Below are 19049 nucleotides of genomic sequence, written 5' to 3' on the forward strand. Positions count from 1 at the left end.
CCGTTTACGCAAGTTTGTCATTTCAGGCGTCTTAGTTAATACCGAGTTCCTTACACACGGTTGTGTCGTTAGTGACGCGGGTGTCATTTCCGGATGTTGTTGGCGCCAAAAAATTTCAGTTACGTTGTGCGTCATACTTGGCGCCAAATTTTTTCATTCATTTAATACCCCATTGCTATTTGCCTCTTGCCTTTTTCTATGTCAGAGTGCTATGCGCATATTTTTTTTTCCCTATTCCTGAAACTGTCATATAAGGAAATTGACAAATTTTGCTTTGTGGTTTTTTTTTTTTTTTACATTTTGCAAGATGTCTCAATCTGATCATGTCTCCGAAGTATCTGTTGGAACTTTGCTGCCTGATGTCGGTTCTACTAAAGCTAAGTGCATTATATTTCCGAATGTCATTTGTATTAGTTATCATGATAAACTTTTACATGCAGATATTGTGTCCATCAGTAAATAGTACATTGCCTGTTCCTTCAACTTTTAATGTACATGTTATACCTATGAAATTTAAAGAATTTGTTACTGATTCTATTCAGAAGGCTTTGTCTGCCTTCTAATTAATATAAAGGTCTTTTAAAACTTCTCATTATCCTCCTCTGATGAGGGTCTATCTGATTCAGAAGATCCTTTCTCAGATATTGACACTAACAAATCTACTTATTTATTTAAAATGAAGTATTTTTGTTCTTTGTTAACGAAGTGTTAATTATTTTGGATATTGTGGAAACTAGTCCTCTTGATATTAGCACTAGTAAATTCTGTTTTTAAATCTCCTGTGGTTTCTCCAGAGGTTTTTTCCTGTTCCTGATGCTATTTCTGATATTTCTAAGGAATAGAATAAGCCGGGTACTTTTATTCCTTCTTCAAGGTTTTAAAATTGTATCCTTTACCAGCAATTTCTATAGATTTTTGGGAAAAGATCCCCAAAGTTGATGGGGCTATTTCTACTCTTGCTGAACGTACCTCTATTCCTATGGAAGATAGTACTTAAGTTCCTTTAGATAGGAAACTTGAATCTTATCTAAGAAAAGCTTATTTATATTCATGTCGTCTCAGGCCTGCAATTTCTTTGGCTGATGTTGCAGCTGCATCAACATTTTTGTTGGAGAATTAGCGCAACAAGAATTGGATTCTGATTTATCTAGCATTGTTCGCTTACTGCAACATACTAATCAGTTCTGATGACATTTTTTTATATCAAGATTGATGTTAGATCTATGTCTTTAGCTATTTTTAGCTAGAAGAGTTTTGTGGCTTAAATCTTGGAATGCTGATATGACTTTTTAAGTCTAAATTGCTATCTTTCTTTCCAAGGTAATAAAAGACCTAAGGGTAAATCTAAAGCTTCCTATCGTTTTTGTTCTCTTTGTCTAATAAGGAACAAAAACCTAATCCTTCCCTATGGAAACCTTCATTAAATGGAATAAATCCAAGCCATTTAAGAAACCAAAAGCCAGCCCCTAAGTCCGCATGAAGGTGCGACTCATTCCAGCTCAGCTGGTAGGGGGCAGATTAAGGTTTTTTTCAAGGATGTTTGGATAAATTCTGTATAAAATCAATGGTTTCCGAGTATTGTCTCTCAGGGGTATCGAATAGGATTCTGAGTAAGTCCTCCCGTGAAGATTATTATTTTTTTTATTTCATGCATCCCAGCAAATCCAGTTAAAGCTCAGGGTTTCCTGAAGTGCGTTTCAGGCCTGGAGTTTCAGGGGTAGTCATGCCAGTTGCTTTTCAGGAACAGGGTCTGAGGTTTTATTCAAACCTATTCATTGTCCCAAAGAAGGAAATTACATTCAAACCAATTCTGGATCTGAAAATGTTGAATCATTATGTAAGCGTACCAACTTTCAAATAGTGACTTTAAGGACTATTCTGCCTTTTGTTCAGCAAGGACATTTTATGTCCACAATGGACTTGCAGGATGTATACCTTCATATTCCGATTCATTCAGATCATTATCAGTTCCTGAGATTCTCTTTTCTAGACAAGCATTACCAATTTGTTGCTCTTCCATTTGGACTAGCAACCACTCTAAGAATCTTTTTAAAAGTTCTAGGTGCCCTGCTTTATGGAAACCAGAGTATTGCAGTGTTTCCTTATTTGGACGATATCTTGGTACTAGCTCAGTCTTTACATTCTGCAGAATCTCACACAAATCAAATAGTGTTGTTTCTTCGAAACATGGTTGGAGGATCAATTTACCAAAAAGCTTCTTGATTCCTCAGACAAGGGTCACCTTTTTTAGGTTTCCAGATAGATTCAGTGTCCATGACTCTGTCTCTAACAGACAAGAGACGTTTGAAATTGGTTGCAGCCTATTGGCACCTTCAGTCTCAGTCATTCCCTTCAGTGGCTATGTGCATGGAAATTTTAGGTCTCATGACTACAGCATCGGACGCGATTCCCTTTGCTCGTTTTTACATGAGACCACTCCAGCTTTGTTTGCTGAATCAATGGTGCAGGGATTATACAAAGATATAACAATTAATATCCTTAAATCCCAATGTTCGACACTCTCTGACGTGGTGGTTAAATCACCAGCGTTTAGTTCAAGGGGCTTCTTTTGTTCGGCCAACCTGGACTATGATCACTACAGATGCAAGTCTTTCAGGTTGGGGAGCTGTTTGGGGATCTCTGACAGCACAAGGGGTTTGGAAATCTCAAGAGGCGAGATTACCAAACAATATTTTAGAACTCCGTGCAATTCTCAGAGCTCTTCAGTTTTGGCCTCTGTTAAAGAGAGAACCGTTTGTTTTCAGACAGACAATATCACAACAGTGGCATATGTCAATCATCAGGGTGGGACTCGCAGTCCCCAAGCTATGAAAGAAGTATCTCGGATACTTGCTTGGGCGGAATCCAGCTCCTGTCTAAGCTCTGTGGTGCATATCCCAGGTGTAGACAATTGGGAGGCGGATTATCTCAGCCGTCAGACCTTACATCCGGGGGAGTAGTCCCTCCATCCAGATGTGTTTTCTCAGATTGTTCAGATATGGAGTCTTCCAGATATAGATCTGATGGCCTCTCATCTAAACTAGACTTCCCAGATGCCTGTCCAGGGATTTTCAGGCGGAAGCAGTAGGTGCGCTGACACTTCCTTTGTGTTATCAACCTGCTTATATTTTCCCGCCTCTAGTTCTTTTTTCAAGCGTGATCTCCAAAATCATCATGGAACAATTGTTTGTGTTGCTGGTGGCTTCAGCATGGCCTCACAGGTTTTGGTATGTGGATCTTGTTTGGATGTCTAGTTGCCAACCTTGGCCACTTCCGTTAATCCTGGACCTACTGTTTCAAGGTCTGTTTTTCCATCAGGATCTCAAATCATTAAATTTGAAGGTATGGAAATTGATCGCTTAGTGCTAAGTCATAGAGGTTTCTCTGACTCAGTGATTAATACTATGTTGCAAGCTCGTAAATCTCTAGAAAGATTTATCGAGTTTGGAAGACTTACATTTCATGGTGTTCTTCTCATAAATTCTCTTGGCATTCTTTTAGAATTCCTAGATTTTTTTTCAGTTTCTTCAGGATGGTTTGGATAAGGTTTTGTCTGCAAGTTCCTTGAAGGGACAAATCTCTGCTCTTTGTTTTATTTCACAGAAAGATTGCTAAACTTCCTGATATTCACTGTTTTGAACAGGCTTTAGTTCGTATTAAGCCTGTCATTAAATCAATCTCTCCTCCTTGGAGTCTTAATTTTGGTTTTGAGGGCTTTACAGGCTTCTCCATTTGAGCCTATGCATTCTTGGGACATTAAACTACTTGGAAAGTGTTGTTCCTTTTGGCCATCTCTTCTGCTAGAAGAGTTTCTGAGCTATCTGCACTTTTTTTGTGAATCTCCTTTTCTGATTTGTCATCAGGATAAGGTGGTTTTGCGGACTTCATTTAAATTTTTATCTAAGGTTGTCAATTCTAACAACATTAGTAGAGAAATTGTTGTCCCTTCCTTGTGTCCTAATCCTAAGAATTCTTTGGAAAAATCCTTACATTCTTTGGATGTGGTGAGAGCTTTGAAATAATATGTTGAAGCTACTAAAGATTTCAGGAAGACTTCTAGTCTATTTGTTATATTTTCTGGTCCTAGGAAAGGTCAGAAGGCTTCTGCTATTTCCTTGGCTTCTTGGTTAAAGCTTTTGATTCTTCAAGCTTATTGGAGTCGGTTCAAGGCACGCCTCTGAGAATTACAGCTCATTCTACTAGATCAGTCTCCACTTCATGAGCTTTTAAGAATGAAGCTTCAGTTGATCAAATTTGCAAAGCGGCAACTTGGTCTTCTTTACATTCATTTACTAAATTCTAACGTTTTGATGTATTTGCTTCTTCAGAAGCAGTTTTTGGTAGAAAAGTTCTTCAGGCAGCTTTTTCAGTTTGATTCTTCTGCTGATGTTTTAAGTTTTTCTTGTCATTTTAAGAATAAACTTATATTTTGGGTTGTGGATTATTTCTTCAGCGGAAAATGGCTGTTTATTTTTATCCCTCCCTCTAGTGACTCTTGCGTGGAGTTCCACATCTTGGGTATTGCTATCCCATACGTCACTAGCTCATGGACTCTTGCCAATTACATGAAAGAAAACATAATTTATGTAAGAATTTACCTGATAAATTCATTTCTTTCATATTGGCAAGAGTCCATGAGTCCCACCCTTTTTATGGGGGTTATGATTTTTTTTGTATAAAGCACAATTATTTCCAAATTCCTTTGTTGATGCTTTTTACTCCTTTCTTTATCACCCCACTACTTGGCTATTCGTTAAACTGAATTGTGGGTGTGGTGAGGGGTGTATTTATAGGCATTTTGAGGTTTGGGAAACTTTGCCCCTCCTGGTAGGATTGTATATCCCATACGTCACTAGCTCATGGACTCTTGCCAATATGAAAGAAATTAATTTATCAGGTAAATTCTTACATATATTATGTTTTTATGCTACCCTTGCAACAAGTAATTGCCTATATCTCAGGAAAACTTTATCTAAAAATTTGGGGTTTTGCTCAAGAAGGTTGATAAAAAAAAAACAAAAAAAAACACAACACAATTTTCATAAGCCTCACACAGATTGACCCTTTTTTCCAATTACGTTAAAATTAAGTATGTTTAACAATAGTGAAACAGCGGTGTATGATGAGGACAAGCTTATCAGGTTTGGATAAACCTTAAATTGAGTGGTGTAGGAGTACCTTTTTGTAGATAAAGATGCAAGGTTTAAACAAGCTAGAGAGGATGCTGCATCCCATAAGTCAGGACAGGTCCACCCCATATGGAAGCAATTGCCACTCTCTTTGCATCCTCTAAAGCACTCAGGACAATGGGTAGTCCTATGTGAATGAAATTCTGTCTTTCTTTCAGGAACCGTTTATTCAGGCTTGCATGACTTTTTTAAAAAGGAGATGTCCTTCTATACTTGGTGGGCTGCCACCAGAAAAAGATCAGCCTAAAAGTGCCCAGCTACCCCCAGAAACTTTGGCTACTATGCTGGCATGTCTTCAGGCCTGTGCTGGGTATGTATTAAATAAAGCTTTTATCTAACATCTGACATTAATTTCTTGACATAACTTACAGTAAATAAGATAATATAAAAGTGGCTCCCAAGTGCTATTTCTGTATGACTTTTCTGCCTTTTCATCACTGAATGCTTCCTTGTGTTCAGGGCTGATTTTAGTTTGACAGTTACCATTAAATTCTAATACAGCACTTAAGGATTTACAAATCTCTTTTTATTTTTAAGGAGTGTTTCTCAGGAGTTGTCAGAAACCATCCTTACCATGGTTGCCAACTGTAGTAATGTCATGAATAAAGCAAGACAGCCACCACCTGGAGTTATGCCAAAAGGCCGTCCTCCCAGCACTAGCAGCCTGGATGCAATCTCACCTGTACAGGTAATTTGGCTGCTTATTGCTTATTTTCTTATCAATGAATAAGTGGCAGCTTTTTTTTTTTAATTTGGGAAAATGTTTTGCTATTGGGGCTTAAACGGACAATAAAATGCTGGGCATAACTAAAAATTGCCAATGCTATATAGCAGTTTCCAAAGTTGTTTTTTTACAGGTGCCTGTTTTCATAGTTCTGAGTCTTTTTATACTGAACTCCATCTTATATTGGCATTCTCATGCCCTGTGACAAGTGGTGCACATTCACACATCACTGATGCCACTCCTTAATTTTTTTTTATAAGATGAAGAGAGTCAGAGAACCTTTATCAACAGCATGCAGCTCAGCACTATCTTGGAACTTAAACCAATCTGAAACCCATTTTTAACAGTGAAAATGTTCTCCCAGTGTCGAGATTGTCACAAGCCTCATAGGTAAATTCCCCTGGTTTAGTGTACTTTTCCTTGTATGATGTCGCACATCCCCAGGTGTATTATGGATTTATCTGCTAATCCCCTGGGTTAGATGAGCTCCACCTTTTGATATCCTTGGCACTGTGCTTGAACTGCCTCAGATGGGCCCGTCTACTGTAAGCTGCTGAGGTGGGTCCACAGGCAATTTGAATTGTGTAACTAACTTTTTTTTCCCAGGCACTTTTAAAATGGATTAAAAACAGTGTAATTAAATTTAGCGCTAATGGGTTTAGTGTTCTTCAGGGCTATTGAAGCCCTTAGCGCAGCAAGTAACAAAGTGCTTCAGTAACGCTTTCTAAAGGTAGTGAGAGTCCACAAAGTCCTAATCTTACAAGTGGGAATACAACACCTAGCTACCAAGAAGAGGCAAAGACACTCCAACCAGAACATTCAAATATCCCCCCCCCCACCCCCAGTAGTTCTTTGCCCTGTCTAGGAGATAGGCAGAGATGGAGATGCTAAGCAGGATTTTTAATATTCCAACCCTCAATGAATATTTCCTAGAAGAGAGGGTTAGGGGAGTTGCAGCTACCTTTTCTTGTAATGCTCTCTTTATAGTTTAGGGCTTCAGCAGCCTGGGGTTGTTGCAGGTAAGTTCCCTGGCCTCACCCTATTTGCACAGGCCACTTGCTACCTTATCTGGTTGTCATCTGTTAGTTACAGGGGACTAATCTGTATCTGCCTTCACAGATTTCTACAGTTGACTGGTTGCTGGAGACAGATGATGGAATGTTGCGTGAGTAGGACCATTTTCTGACTATCGGCTGGTTGCCTTACTGCATAGGAGTAGTGTGGGTCAGGACTTTACCAACTCCAGTTACTAGTATAGCTATGGCCTTTATTTCAGGAAATGGAGTATGTGTACATACTGTGGTGACTCCTGTTTGACAGAAGAGGTCCTGGTGCTCTGTCACACTTTAGTATTTCACTAACAGCCCGGAAAAGGTCAGAGTGCTCATCTGCTGCGGTCAACGTGATTAAACCTACAGAGCTGTTACTATCTGTCCCTGTTGCAGTGCACGGGTTAACGTCTTTTACCGCCGCAGGACAGATTCGATGCATGCTCTTCCTCCTTCCTGTCGAATCAGACTGAGAATGGCGCATTGAGAGCAAGTGCTCCAGCCCGTGGACAGTTCAGGATGGTGTAAGATAATCAGAGCATTCGGTATATCGGTTATTAGAAACTTTGTTTACTCAGACCTAGGTGGCCTAGGGGGTTATTTTATTTTACAGTACTTTTGGCGCACTACTTTTTTTCACATCCTGTTTAAGATTATATAATCTTTCTGTGGGAGTTAATTTTATTGGCGTTGAGTGAGGGGTAACAAGGATCAGGCTGGGAGTGCTGAGGGGACTACTAGAAAGGATCTCCTTGAGGTGCTTCTTGATAATAAATGCCTCCTTTGTAAATCTAATATAGTATGTCCACCAGCTTTGTAACACTTTTGTCTGTTTTCAAGTCTCACTTTGCAGGCTACTTTAATGTGCTCAACTCGGGTCCTGCAAACTTTGCCTGAGGAAACTAACAGTCAGCCAACTGTAGTATACCCTCCTGCACAACTCTCGCAAAGTGACATTTCAAATAACATCGTCCCAGTGTCACATGGTAACTTTTCTGCCAGATTTCTCTTCCCAACTTCCGGCCGCAGTGTGGACTGTTCTGGGTGCAATGCCACCTTTTGGAAAACTAAGGTTAAGCACTGCTTCTGACCACAGGTCCAGGGGACCCTGCTGGACCCAGAGTATACTTTGCCGTCCAAACTGGACAAGGATTCATCATCAGATACCTCTGACTGTTAATAAAGAAGATGAGGATTCCACCTTTAGGTTCAAGATGAACAACTCAGGTACTTAAAGGAATAGTCTAGTCAAAATTAAACTTTCATGATTAAGATAGAGCTGTCAACTTTCTAATTTACTCTATTACTATTAATGTTTCTTCGTTTTCGTGGTATCTTTATTTGAAAATACAAGAATGTAAGCTTAGGAACCAGCCCATGTTTGGTTGAGCACCTGGGTAGCACCTTCTGATTGGTGTCTAAATGTAGCCACCAATCAGCAAGCGCTACCCAGGTGCTGAACCAAAAATGGGCCGGCTACTAAGTTTTATATTCTTGCTTGGACGTGCTAGCAGTTCCATGGAATTTCAAATTAATTTATCTGTTTCTGCAGGAACGTGCCTCTATGATCCTCATTGCATTGCTCCAGCGTGGCCAGGCAGGACTTGATTTGCAGACCTTGTGAAGATGTCATCCTTTCCTCCTTGGAGGATGCCTCAGCGGGTGGACCTTCTTCAAGGTCAGTTTCCTTCTTAATACAGGAGAGTCCACAGCCTCATTCATTACTTTTGGGAAATACAGAACCTGGCCACCAGGAGGAGGCAAAGACACCCCAGCCAAAGGCTTAAATACCTCCCCCACTTCCCTCATTCCCCAGTCATTCTTTGCCTTTCTTCACAGGAGGTTGGCAGATAAGTGTTAGAAGATTAGAGTAGTTCCTTAGGAAGGGTATCTGCCCTTTGAGATGGGACTGGAGTTTTAAGTAGTCTTGTCAGCCTTTCAGTGAGAGCATTGATGAAAGTTAGTCTGGAGATGCAGGGAGAGTCTTTCTGCGAAACCATCCAAACTCATATTAACAGCTCCTTAAACAATCAGCGTTGACTAGTTTCGCTGCTTGCTTTCTTCTCTCGTCCATGTCAGAAGTGCAGCTACAATCTGTCAAACTTGAAGGACCGTGTTGCTGTTCCGCGGCATAGATTCCGGTAAGATAGTTTAATTTTTTTACATACATGTTAACGATAGAAGACAGGGTCACTGTGGGACTCCTTTATCTTTATAGAATCAAGGTTTAATATCTCCTGAGGGGGATTATTGAACAGTGCGGTCTTTTAATTATATTTGATTTTGACTGCTTATGTTTAGACGCGTTTTGGGGCTCATGGGCTGATACGGAACGTACAGGTTATTTGTCATTTTGAGAGCTGTGCAGTTTTCTTAAGCTGGCACGCTTTTCCTTAGCAGAGGCGGTCCTGCATGAGGCATCATGTGACAGGGAGTGGTCATGTTTTGTTTTTCCATTTCCGATTCCTGATAGTGTGTCTGCGGAAAGGAGCCGATTTCTCTACCTGTCTGGGTCATAGGAGGTGGTGAGTGCCCCAGCCATTGGAGGTATAAGGTGCCAGTTGTTTTTTTCCATAATTTTAATTAGTCGAGGTATGGTGGATTCTGATGTTTTAGAGGGGGATCCCTCTGATACAGAAATTGATACCTGCGTATATTGTGAGGTGGCCCGGGTAGACCAGCCCTCTCAATTATGTTCTGTATGCTGCAATAGGGTGTTATCATCAACCAATGTTGAGATGTTAGAGACTACTGAGCCATCCGCCTCTAAAGAATTCTTCCCGAATACCGCTGCTGCTTCGCCTGAAGGAGACTTTTTTTCCATCTCTATGGCTTTAGCGGCTTTGCCTCTTCCAGCTACGTGCATGTGAAGGGTTAATCGGGACACTTCTGCCCAAGGACTGTTGTGTAAGAGGACGATTGTATACTTTGTCTTCTGGGGAAGCGGTGCCCTCTGAGGCTTCAGAGATAGAACCTTCAGGGTCAGAGTCTCCTGATTGATTCCTCCGACTGAAGAGGATTTAGCATTTAGATTTAGAATGGCACACCTACATTTACTTCTGAGAGAGGTTTTGGTTATGTTAGAGGTTTTCAGTACTGATCCGTCAGTTGAATCTCAGTCCTCTGCATCAGATAGCAGACTAGACGAGTGGAGAGGGCTGGAGATACTATTCTTTATCGTCTCTGTAAAAAAAAAAAAAAACATATATAATATATACACACACACACACACACACACACACACACACACACACACACACACACACACACACACACACACACACACACACACACACACACACACACACACACACACACACACACACACACACACACACACACACACACACACACACACACACACACACACACACACACACACACACACACACACACACACACACACACACACATATATATATATACACACACATATACAGAGAGAAGTGCACTCACAGGAACGAACAACTGGCTCAATAACATTGTTAGCCTGTTCTATGGCGATTTACCACCTGGGTGCAGCTTTTTAGCCCAGTAATGCTTTTCACAGAGTAGAACTTTCCTGTAGTATATCAGTCTGATCCCGCCTATTGCGGTCAGTCCAGCGCCGAAATACCAGGCAATTCCTCTCTGAACAAGGAACACAGCAACCCCAGACGATCGTTTCAGCCTTCATTGGGCCTCGTCAGTGAGGTGTAGCTATATTCCTCTAAGCAGACTGAGCAAGGAGTTGCACCCAGGTGGTAAATCGCCATAGAACAGGCTAACAATGGTATTGAGCTGGTTGTTCGTTCCTGTGAGTGCATTTCTCTCTGTGTGTATTTAGTCTCCCTATGGGAAAAAGGGGAAACCAGACGTGGACTCCTTGCTCAGTGTGCTTAGAGGAATACTGCTACACCTCACTGACGAGGCCCAATGAAGGCCGAAACGATCGTCTGTGGTTGCTTTGTTCCTTGTTCAGAGAGGAATTGCCTGGTATTTCGGCGCTGAACTGACCGTGATAGGCGGGATCAGACTGATATACTACAGGAAAGTTCTACTCTGTGCAAAGCATTGCTGGGCTAAAAAGTTGCACCCAGGTGGTAAATCGCCATAGAACAGGCTAACAATGGTATCTAGGTCTCTGTTTGGGGTGATGATTCCCTTGATAATTCCGAGACCATAGATCATAGTGCCATGAAACAGGTTGAGATCTGTGCATATCCTAAATGGGCTAATTAATTTAAAATAGTTTGCATAAAAAAATGTTTAAAAATTTCTAGCAAGTATATTAAAATATTTTTCAAAAATAAGCAAAATTAATTACATAGCTTAACTTCCTGGAGCATCTAACTCCACACCTCTTGTCAGTGACACAGGCATTGTATTTCAGATGAGTTCACAGGTTCTAAGTCATGCTCCAGCAGATAATCCCTATTTTAATTTAGCATTTTACCAAAAGAACAATAAACATAGATACAGCCATAAAAGGAATTGTGTGGGGGGAGTTAGAGCTTTACAATTCAGAAACTAAAAAGGGTTAATGGCGAGGCACTGCAGTATAAATTTGCAGGTAAAGTAATTAAGGTACATATTATATTTTGTCGTTCCCAGCTTGTTTTAAGTCCCTTTAAGCCTCAAAGCTTATATTTCCTTATTTTGATTATTCTCAGTTTTCCTAGCACTGCTGGAACTTAAGAATTTTCCGTTTGACTCTTGAGTTTTATGGCAGATATGTCGTATCCTAGATGACAGACAGGACCTGTTTGGGTACTAATCAAGTCTGTTCTTTCCTTCTACACAAGAGGAGTTATTCTAGCTATTCTGGTCCAGACAGAGCAGGTCCATCTATCCTAGATGACAGGCAGGACCTGGTTTAGGTACTATCTTGGATGGACGTCTGATGCTGAATCATATGGATCCAGAGGTCCTAGAGGCCGGAGCTAGGTTTTACTTTCTGCCTTGCTGGGCTGTTTTTCCTCTCTTGATTTTGTCGTTCGGCAGAGAGAGGGAACGGCTGACTTTGGGAGTCATTGTTCCGGTACCTTTCGCAGGGTGAAAATATTTTCACCCACTGTTGGTGCTTGGTACAATAAGGGGTTTCTCGTCTTATTTGTGTTTGATGTCCCTTAAGCAGAGCTTATTAGATTTCCCTTTTGAGGGAGAATATACAGTTTCTACCTTTGTTCAGGAAGGATATCTTTCCTGTCTCATCCTTTTGAACAAATCCTATACTTAAAGACTGTATTTTTTTCTTGGGATCTGGGGTTTATTATGCAGTATCCTGCTTCCAGAGTTTATAGTAGTTCCCGAGTCTTGGCGATTCTAGTTTTCGTACCATCGTCTGCTAGGAGATTTTAGGGAATTTCTCTTTTCTTTTCCATCCTCGGAGTTGGATTTAGATCGGAGTTTCTCGTGTAGGCACCAGAGTGTATCCTTGGATGCTGTTTGATCTTTCAGATAGGAAGACTTTTCCTTAAGACCTTTTCAAAGTTAGAGTACTTCATCGGTTTATGTCCTACACTTTTCCTTCAGGCTTCATTGGCGCTGTTGGAGGGTGATGGGTTTCGCCCAAATCGAGACTTCGGCATGGCATCGTTGTTGAATCTGTCTTTCATGGAATACCATTTGGGGGAATTGATCTCCAGTGTTTGGTCCAGATCTCCTTGTCCTGAGGAATTTTTTCTTTTAGCTCACCTGGGGCGGTTTTGACTTTGTCACTTCCCTGTCAGTGGGGAGAGTGTGTCTTCTGGAGGTCCGTGGCTCAGGAGTTTCCTCCCGATTTTATTCCTGGGGTTCTTCAGACGAACAATCTGCTTTGAGGATCTGGTCTTCTGGGTTCGTACCAGTTGGGTCTTCTCAGTGGGTGGATCTCTTTCTGAGACAGAGTTCATCTGGCATAGTCGGGAGGGTCTCGTCTTTGGTGGTGGGCGGAGGCCCACTACAGTTCATTGTCAGTGATCCACTTTTTTAGCGTGCTTTTCAGGAACGGATGTTTCCACTACTCACATTCCTTTGATCTCGATACCGAAGGGTTTCGAATGTGTATCTGAATGAGGTAGCCGATCGATGGCGTCCGCACCTATCTAAAGTTTTCCGCTTAGGGGGGTCATGGTCAGGGATCCTTAGACAGGACTATTGGATCCTTAACGGTACTTGGGAGGTTTATTTTAACCTTTTTCGGCCATGTCCCTCCTTTTTCGAAAATGCCTCGATCCTTCAGGAGCAGGTGTCAGTGAGTCTGATTGCTCAGGTTGTGCCCACAAGTTCGTATCGCAGTTTGGGGGTTTCGTCGCTATGGGTGTTCCTTGTTGCAGAGGTCTGCAGGGTCAAGGCCCCTTTGGCGTCATGGGATCTTTTTTTTTTCTGCTCAGGCAGATTGCTTGAGATCGCTTGGTCATAGCCGTGAGTAGGTGTGTTCTGAAAGGTTTTGGTCCTTCAGTAGCTGGTCTCGTCATCTATCTTAGGTTGGTATACCCCCCCTGTTTTTGTTGGGAGGAGTTTGTTCATCCTGACTGTTTGATTTCCGGGGGTTCTTCTTTGATCTCCTCCAGGTTGTCCTGGAGAAGGGTTTTCCTAGCTAGTTCACGAAGGGGCCGCCAGCTGTAATAACCTGATGGTTCGCTTATCTGCCTATCAGGCGGAAGTTTTCAGGTTGAAATCGGGTGTAGTTACTTTCCCTGGCATGTGGGCTCGCAAGCAGATTTGAGATACTTTTGTTGTTCTCCTGTCCCAGAGGTTCATTGAACTTTCAGGCGTTCAGTTACTTTTTACTAAGGCGTTTACTGCGGTCAGGCAGTTGAGTTCAATCTACTGCTCCCTCTTGGAGTTTAGATTTTATTTTCTGGGGGTATCCTTTTGTACCTGTGCAGGAGGTAGTCTTTGAATTTTCTCTTCATTGATCTATGTGACATAGTCTTTATTGCAATATGGCAATCTGTACTCCTTATGGGGTTCCCTTTATAAGAAGGCTCTCTGAGTTTGGTAGGTGCTTCTCCCCAAGATTGTTACTTTTATTGTCATATTGGGAAGGGCTCTTCCTTTTTTCTGTGAATCGTGCCTTGATCTTTTCAGACTACATGGAATAGACAGTTTTTATCTGTTGTATATTCATATCTGAGAAGTGCAAGGTTTTGCGAGACTTGGTTGAATTCCTTATTGTTCGTGGAGGAATGTTCTTCGCTTGACTTCGGAGACAGCGGGACACTAGCCTCAGAGGTTTATGGCTCAGTTTGAGAGCAGTGACGTCTTTTGGGGTCTCTGGCATGGAATCTTTCTGGTTCTTGGTCCTCCTGACATTCTTGTTCCTTTTTGCTTCTGTTGAAGCGGTTTTCGGGAGATTGGGTTGTGCAGGCTGTGGTGCCCTTAGATTTGGGCCGGCTCTTCTTTTTACCCTCCCGTTAGCATTCAGTTTCCTCTGTAGCTTGGGTATTGTTTTAAAAAATTAATGAATGCAGCTGTGGACTCTCCCTGTATTAAGAAGGAAAACATAAATTATGCTTACCAGATAATTTCCTTTCCTTCTGTACAGGGAGAGTCCACAGATCCCGCCCCTGTTCTCCGATGGGCGGCCCTAATTTATTTATTTTTTTTTTTTTCTGGCACCTTTTTCACCCTGATATTTCTCCTATTGTTCCCTCGGCAGAATGACTATGGGATGAGGGAAGTGGGGGATGTATTTAAGCCTTTGGCTGCGGTGTCTTTGCCTCCTCCTAGTGGCCAGGTTCTGTATTTCCCAAAAGTAATAAGTGCAGCTGTGGACTCTCCCTGTACAGAAGGAAAGGAAATTATCTGCTAAGCATAATTTTGTTTTTCTTACCAAAATTAAGATTATGAGGCTGACACTGTGGAGATTGAAGGCCTAATGCTGTCCAAAAGAGTTTTTTTTGGACAGGGTCTTTGATGCAAGCCAGTTTCTAGACTTATTTACCACAAGGTGTGGCCTACTTATCTTGGTATGAGGAACAAGGTTTTCTGTGGCATAAGGTTAGGATTCCTCAAAATACTTTTCTCCAAGAGGGTTTGGAGAAAGGCTCGTCGACCAGTTCTCTTAAGGGGCAGATTTCTGCTCTGTGTTACTTCATAAGAAATTGGCTACTCTTCCATTTTAGGCAACTGTGGCCTAGTTGCTAGCTTCATGGTCTTGCAAACAAGCGGTTTGGTTATCAAATCCAACTACGGATCTACTTTTCGTCCCCTTTCGTGCGGACAAGGCCCAGCGTCAGCAGTCTGCCGCAAAAGGGGACCAGTCCAAGGGAACTTGGAAACCAGCTCATTCTTGGAACAAGTCTAAGCAGAGCAAGAAGTCCCCTGATTCCCAGCAACATGGTGGAGTTCCTGGGTACGATAAGACTGTCCATGAAAAAGAAAAATTCAGACCGTCGACACAGGAAGATGGCGTCCTCTTTCTTGCCCTTTAGTCCTCCTCAAGCTCCTCGGTGGCTCAGTGTATGGAGGTGATCTGTCTCATTGTTTCCAGCATAGACGTCATTCCATTCGCCAGGTTCCATCTCAGACCTCTTCAATTGTGCATATTAAGACAGTGGAACGGCGATCATTCAAATCTATCATAAAAGATATCCATGGATGCTCGTGGTGGATCCGTCCGGAGCAACTGTCCATGGAGACATTCTTTTTGAGGCGTCCTGGGAGATTGTTACTACGCACTCAAGTCTTGCAGGATGGGGGGGGGGGAAGCTGTTTGGGGTGCCAGGATGGCACAAGGAAAATGGTCCGGGGGAGTCTCTCCTTCCAATAAATATTCTGGAACTCCGGGCAATCTACAATGCTCTGAAGGCATGGCCTCTTCTGGGGTTGTTCAGATTCCAGACCGACTTTACCTCGGTGGCTTACATCAACCACCAGGGGGGGGGGGGGTACGAGGTGCTCCCTAGCCATGAGGGAGGTGTCTCGGATCTTGGAGTGGGCAGAGTCCCACAGCAGCTCACTCAGCGATTTACATTCCATGTGTGGACCACTGGGAAGCAGACTTCCTCAGCAGGCAATCCTTCCATCCGTGGGAATGGTCTCTTTACCCCAAAGTGTTTGCAGAGCTTTTTCTCGTGTAGGGAGCGCAGGAGATGGATCTCATGGCATCCAGACTCAATTGCAAGCTACCCCGATACGGGTTGAGGTCCAGGGATCCCCAGGCAGAGCTGATAGATGCCTTGGGGGTTCAGCCTAGCTTACATTTTTCCACTGTTACCACTTCTACCTCGTGTAGTGGCACGCATCAAACAGGAGCGATTTTCGGCCATTCTGATTGCTCCGTCATGGCCGCGGAGGATGTGGTTTGCGGATCTGGTGGGGATTCATTCTCTCCGCCGTGGAAGTTACCCTGGCGCAGGGATCTGTTTGAACAGGGTCCCTTTTAACATCAAAATCTCGATTCTCTGAGGCTGACTGCGTGGAGATTGAACGCCTAGTTTTGGCCAAGACAGGCTTTTCTGAAAGTGTGATACTTTCAGGCAAGGAAGCTAGTCACTTGTCGCATCTACCATAAGGGTGTGGAGGATTTGTCCTGGTGTGTGAAGCATGGATATCCTTGGCATAAGGTGAAGGTATCCAGTGTTCTGTCCTTTTTTCCAAGATGGTTTTGAGAAGGTTCTTGACACTAGATACTTAAAGGGACCGATTTCGGCATTGTCTTGTTTCATAGGAGACTTGCTGATCCAATCTTTTTTTTCAGGCTCTGTCTAGAATCAGGCCTGTCTTTAGACGGTCTGCTCCTTAAGGTTTTGCAGAGGGTTCCGTAACCGTTTGAGCCTATGCATTCCATTAATATTAAGATTCTGTCCTGGAAGGTTCTTTTCCTGTTGGCCATTGCATCGTCATGTAGAGTATCTGAATGGGCTGCCTTGCAATGTGAGACGCCTTTTCTGGTTTTCATGCAGATAAGGCTGTGCTTCACACTGTTTTGATGTTACGATTAGACACCACCTTGGGAAGAAACCCCAATCAGGAAATAGTGGTTCTTTCTTTGTATCCTAACCCTTCTTCAGAGGAAAGGTTGTTTTATAATCTGGATGTGGTTCGTTCCCTTAAGTTCTATCTTCTGGCTTTCAGACAGTCTACATACATCTTTTTGTGGTGTATTCAGGGAAGCACAAGGGGCAGAAAGCCTCTTCTACTTTTGGTTGAGGATGTTGATTTGCTTGGCCTATGAGACAGCGGGACATAAGCCTCCTCAGAGGATCACGGCTCATTCAACTAGAGCTGTGGCTTCGTCTTGGGCCTTAAAGAATGAGTCCTCTATGGAGCAAATTTGTAAGGCGGCTACCTGGTCCTCCTTACTCGCTTTTACAAAGTTTTACAAATTTTACATTTTTGCTTCTGCGGAAGCTGTTTTTGGGAGAGAGGTTCAACAGGCTGTGGTGCCCTCAGATTAGGGTCCGGCTTTTTGACCTCCCAGTTTCATTCAGTGTTCTCTAGAGCTTGGGTATATGTTCCCAACAGTAATGAATGAAGCCGTGTACTCTCCTCCCCTTTTAGATGGAAACCATAAATTATGGTTACCTCATAATTTAATTTCCATCAAGAGGAGGAGAGTCCACGGCTCCCGCCCGTATCTCCAATGGGCGGACCTAAATTTATTCATCTTCTGGCACCATTTATACCCTGTTTCTCCTACAGTGTCTTGTTCCCTTGGGAGAATGACTGGGGGTTGAGGGAAGTGGGGGAGGTATTTAAGCCTTTGGCTGGGGTGTCTTTGCCTCCTCCTGGTGGCCAGGTTCTTAATTCCCAACAGTAATGAATGAAGCTGTGGACTCTCCTCCCCTCGATGGAAATGAAATTATCAGGTAAGCATAATTTGTTTTTCGTCAACTAATGTTGATGTTAGATGCCTTCCGCCTCTGCGGACTCTTCGTCCCTTGAGGTGTGTCCCCTACAGTCATCTGATCCTACACATGCAGCTTCCCCTTGCGCCACTAGTCCTCCATCTGGAGGGGGCCTTTTTCCACCAGACATTACTGCACAATTCTGTATGGCAATGTCTGTGGCCTTAGCCACTTTGCCTCGTACGGTTACGCGCAAACGTAGAAGTAATCCATGCACTCTGGCCCAGGGAGCATCATGTAAATTGACGGTTGTATCCGATCAGTCATCTGAGGGTGCAGTTTTCTGAGGCTTCAGAGTATGGACTTTCTGGTTCGGAACCTGCTGCTTCTATTCCTTGAAACAGGCAAATGAAATACAGCACCCGCCACTCACAGAAGCATGGAGAAGGCTTACAAGGCCCAGCAATATCCACAAAGAAAAGTATTCTCCAGCTGTGATCAATAAAAGCGACCTTTATTGGGTATATAGGGTCCAAATAAGCAACGTTTCGGTCTGACACTTAGCCCTTTTTCAAGCTTCTATTCCTCCGGCAGAGGAGGATTTTGCCTTTTTTAGATTGAGTTGCACGCCTGCGCTTGCTTCTGAGAGAGGTTTTGACGATATTAGAGATGTCTAGTACTGATCTACCTGTCGAATCTCAGAACCCTAATTCAGATGGCGAGTTTGATTAGGCGGTTGGGGAAGGATGGAGATCCTCTTCCATTTCCTCTATTTCTTTTTTTAAGTTCCCAGTTCTGGGCTTTATAAGGGGGTTGTGGTGTTGCCCACCCTTACTTGGCTAACTCTTTTTGTGCGCTTGCCTATAACTTTACTATTCCATTTAAGGATAGTCTATTCTTAGAGCTTGTAGTTATTAGAGGACACTCCCCCCCTTTTTTTTCTTTTTTTCTTTAATGAAGAGGTTTCGTCACAAAGGATATTTATCTACTGACGACTTCGTTGTTGCAATTTCTGGCTTTCCTATTGGAGCATCTGACTTGATTCGAGGTGATGGGTTCCCTCAATATTTTCGAGAAAGAATTAAAGTCTTGGGACTTAAAATTCTTTTATCTAGGTTACTAACACCAAAACTAGGGCTTCACGTTTTTTTTGTTTTGTTTTTTTTTCCTGTTCAGGACTTGAATCAACCTGTCAGATGTCTTGAGTCTAATCTTTTCTTCTGCTTGAGAGTAAGATTTAATTTGGTTTCCACTATTCTGCGGTTTTACCGTTTGGAGAGAGAAAATTTTCTTTCTCTTTATTCTTGTTACTGCACCAGTGTCAGATCTC

General features: G+C 42.6%; 1 protein-coding gene across 1 annotated transcript in view; it reads left to right on the top strand.

The window, feature by feature from the left end:
- Positions 1 to 19049, top strand: part of CNOT1 (CCR4-NOT transcription complex subunit 1) — a gene marked incomplete in the record, with an annotated part of 753971 nt that overhangs the window by 148169 nt on the left and 586753 nt on the right. The window contains 2 exon segments of the mRNA XM_053702424.1: positions 5348 to 5499; positions 5727 to 5877. Of these exon segments, the coding sequence (XP_053558399.1) occupies positions 5348 to 5499; positions 5727 to 5877 (303 nt within the window).

The sequence above is a fragment of the Bombina bombina genome, chromosome 1 (assembly GCF_027579735.1).
Source record: "Bombina bombina isolate aBomBom1 chromosome 1, aBomBom1.pri, whole genome shotgun sequence".
Lineage (NCBI taxonomy): Eukaryota > Metazoa > Chordata > Amphibia > Anura > Bombinatoridae > Bombina > Bombina bombina.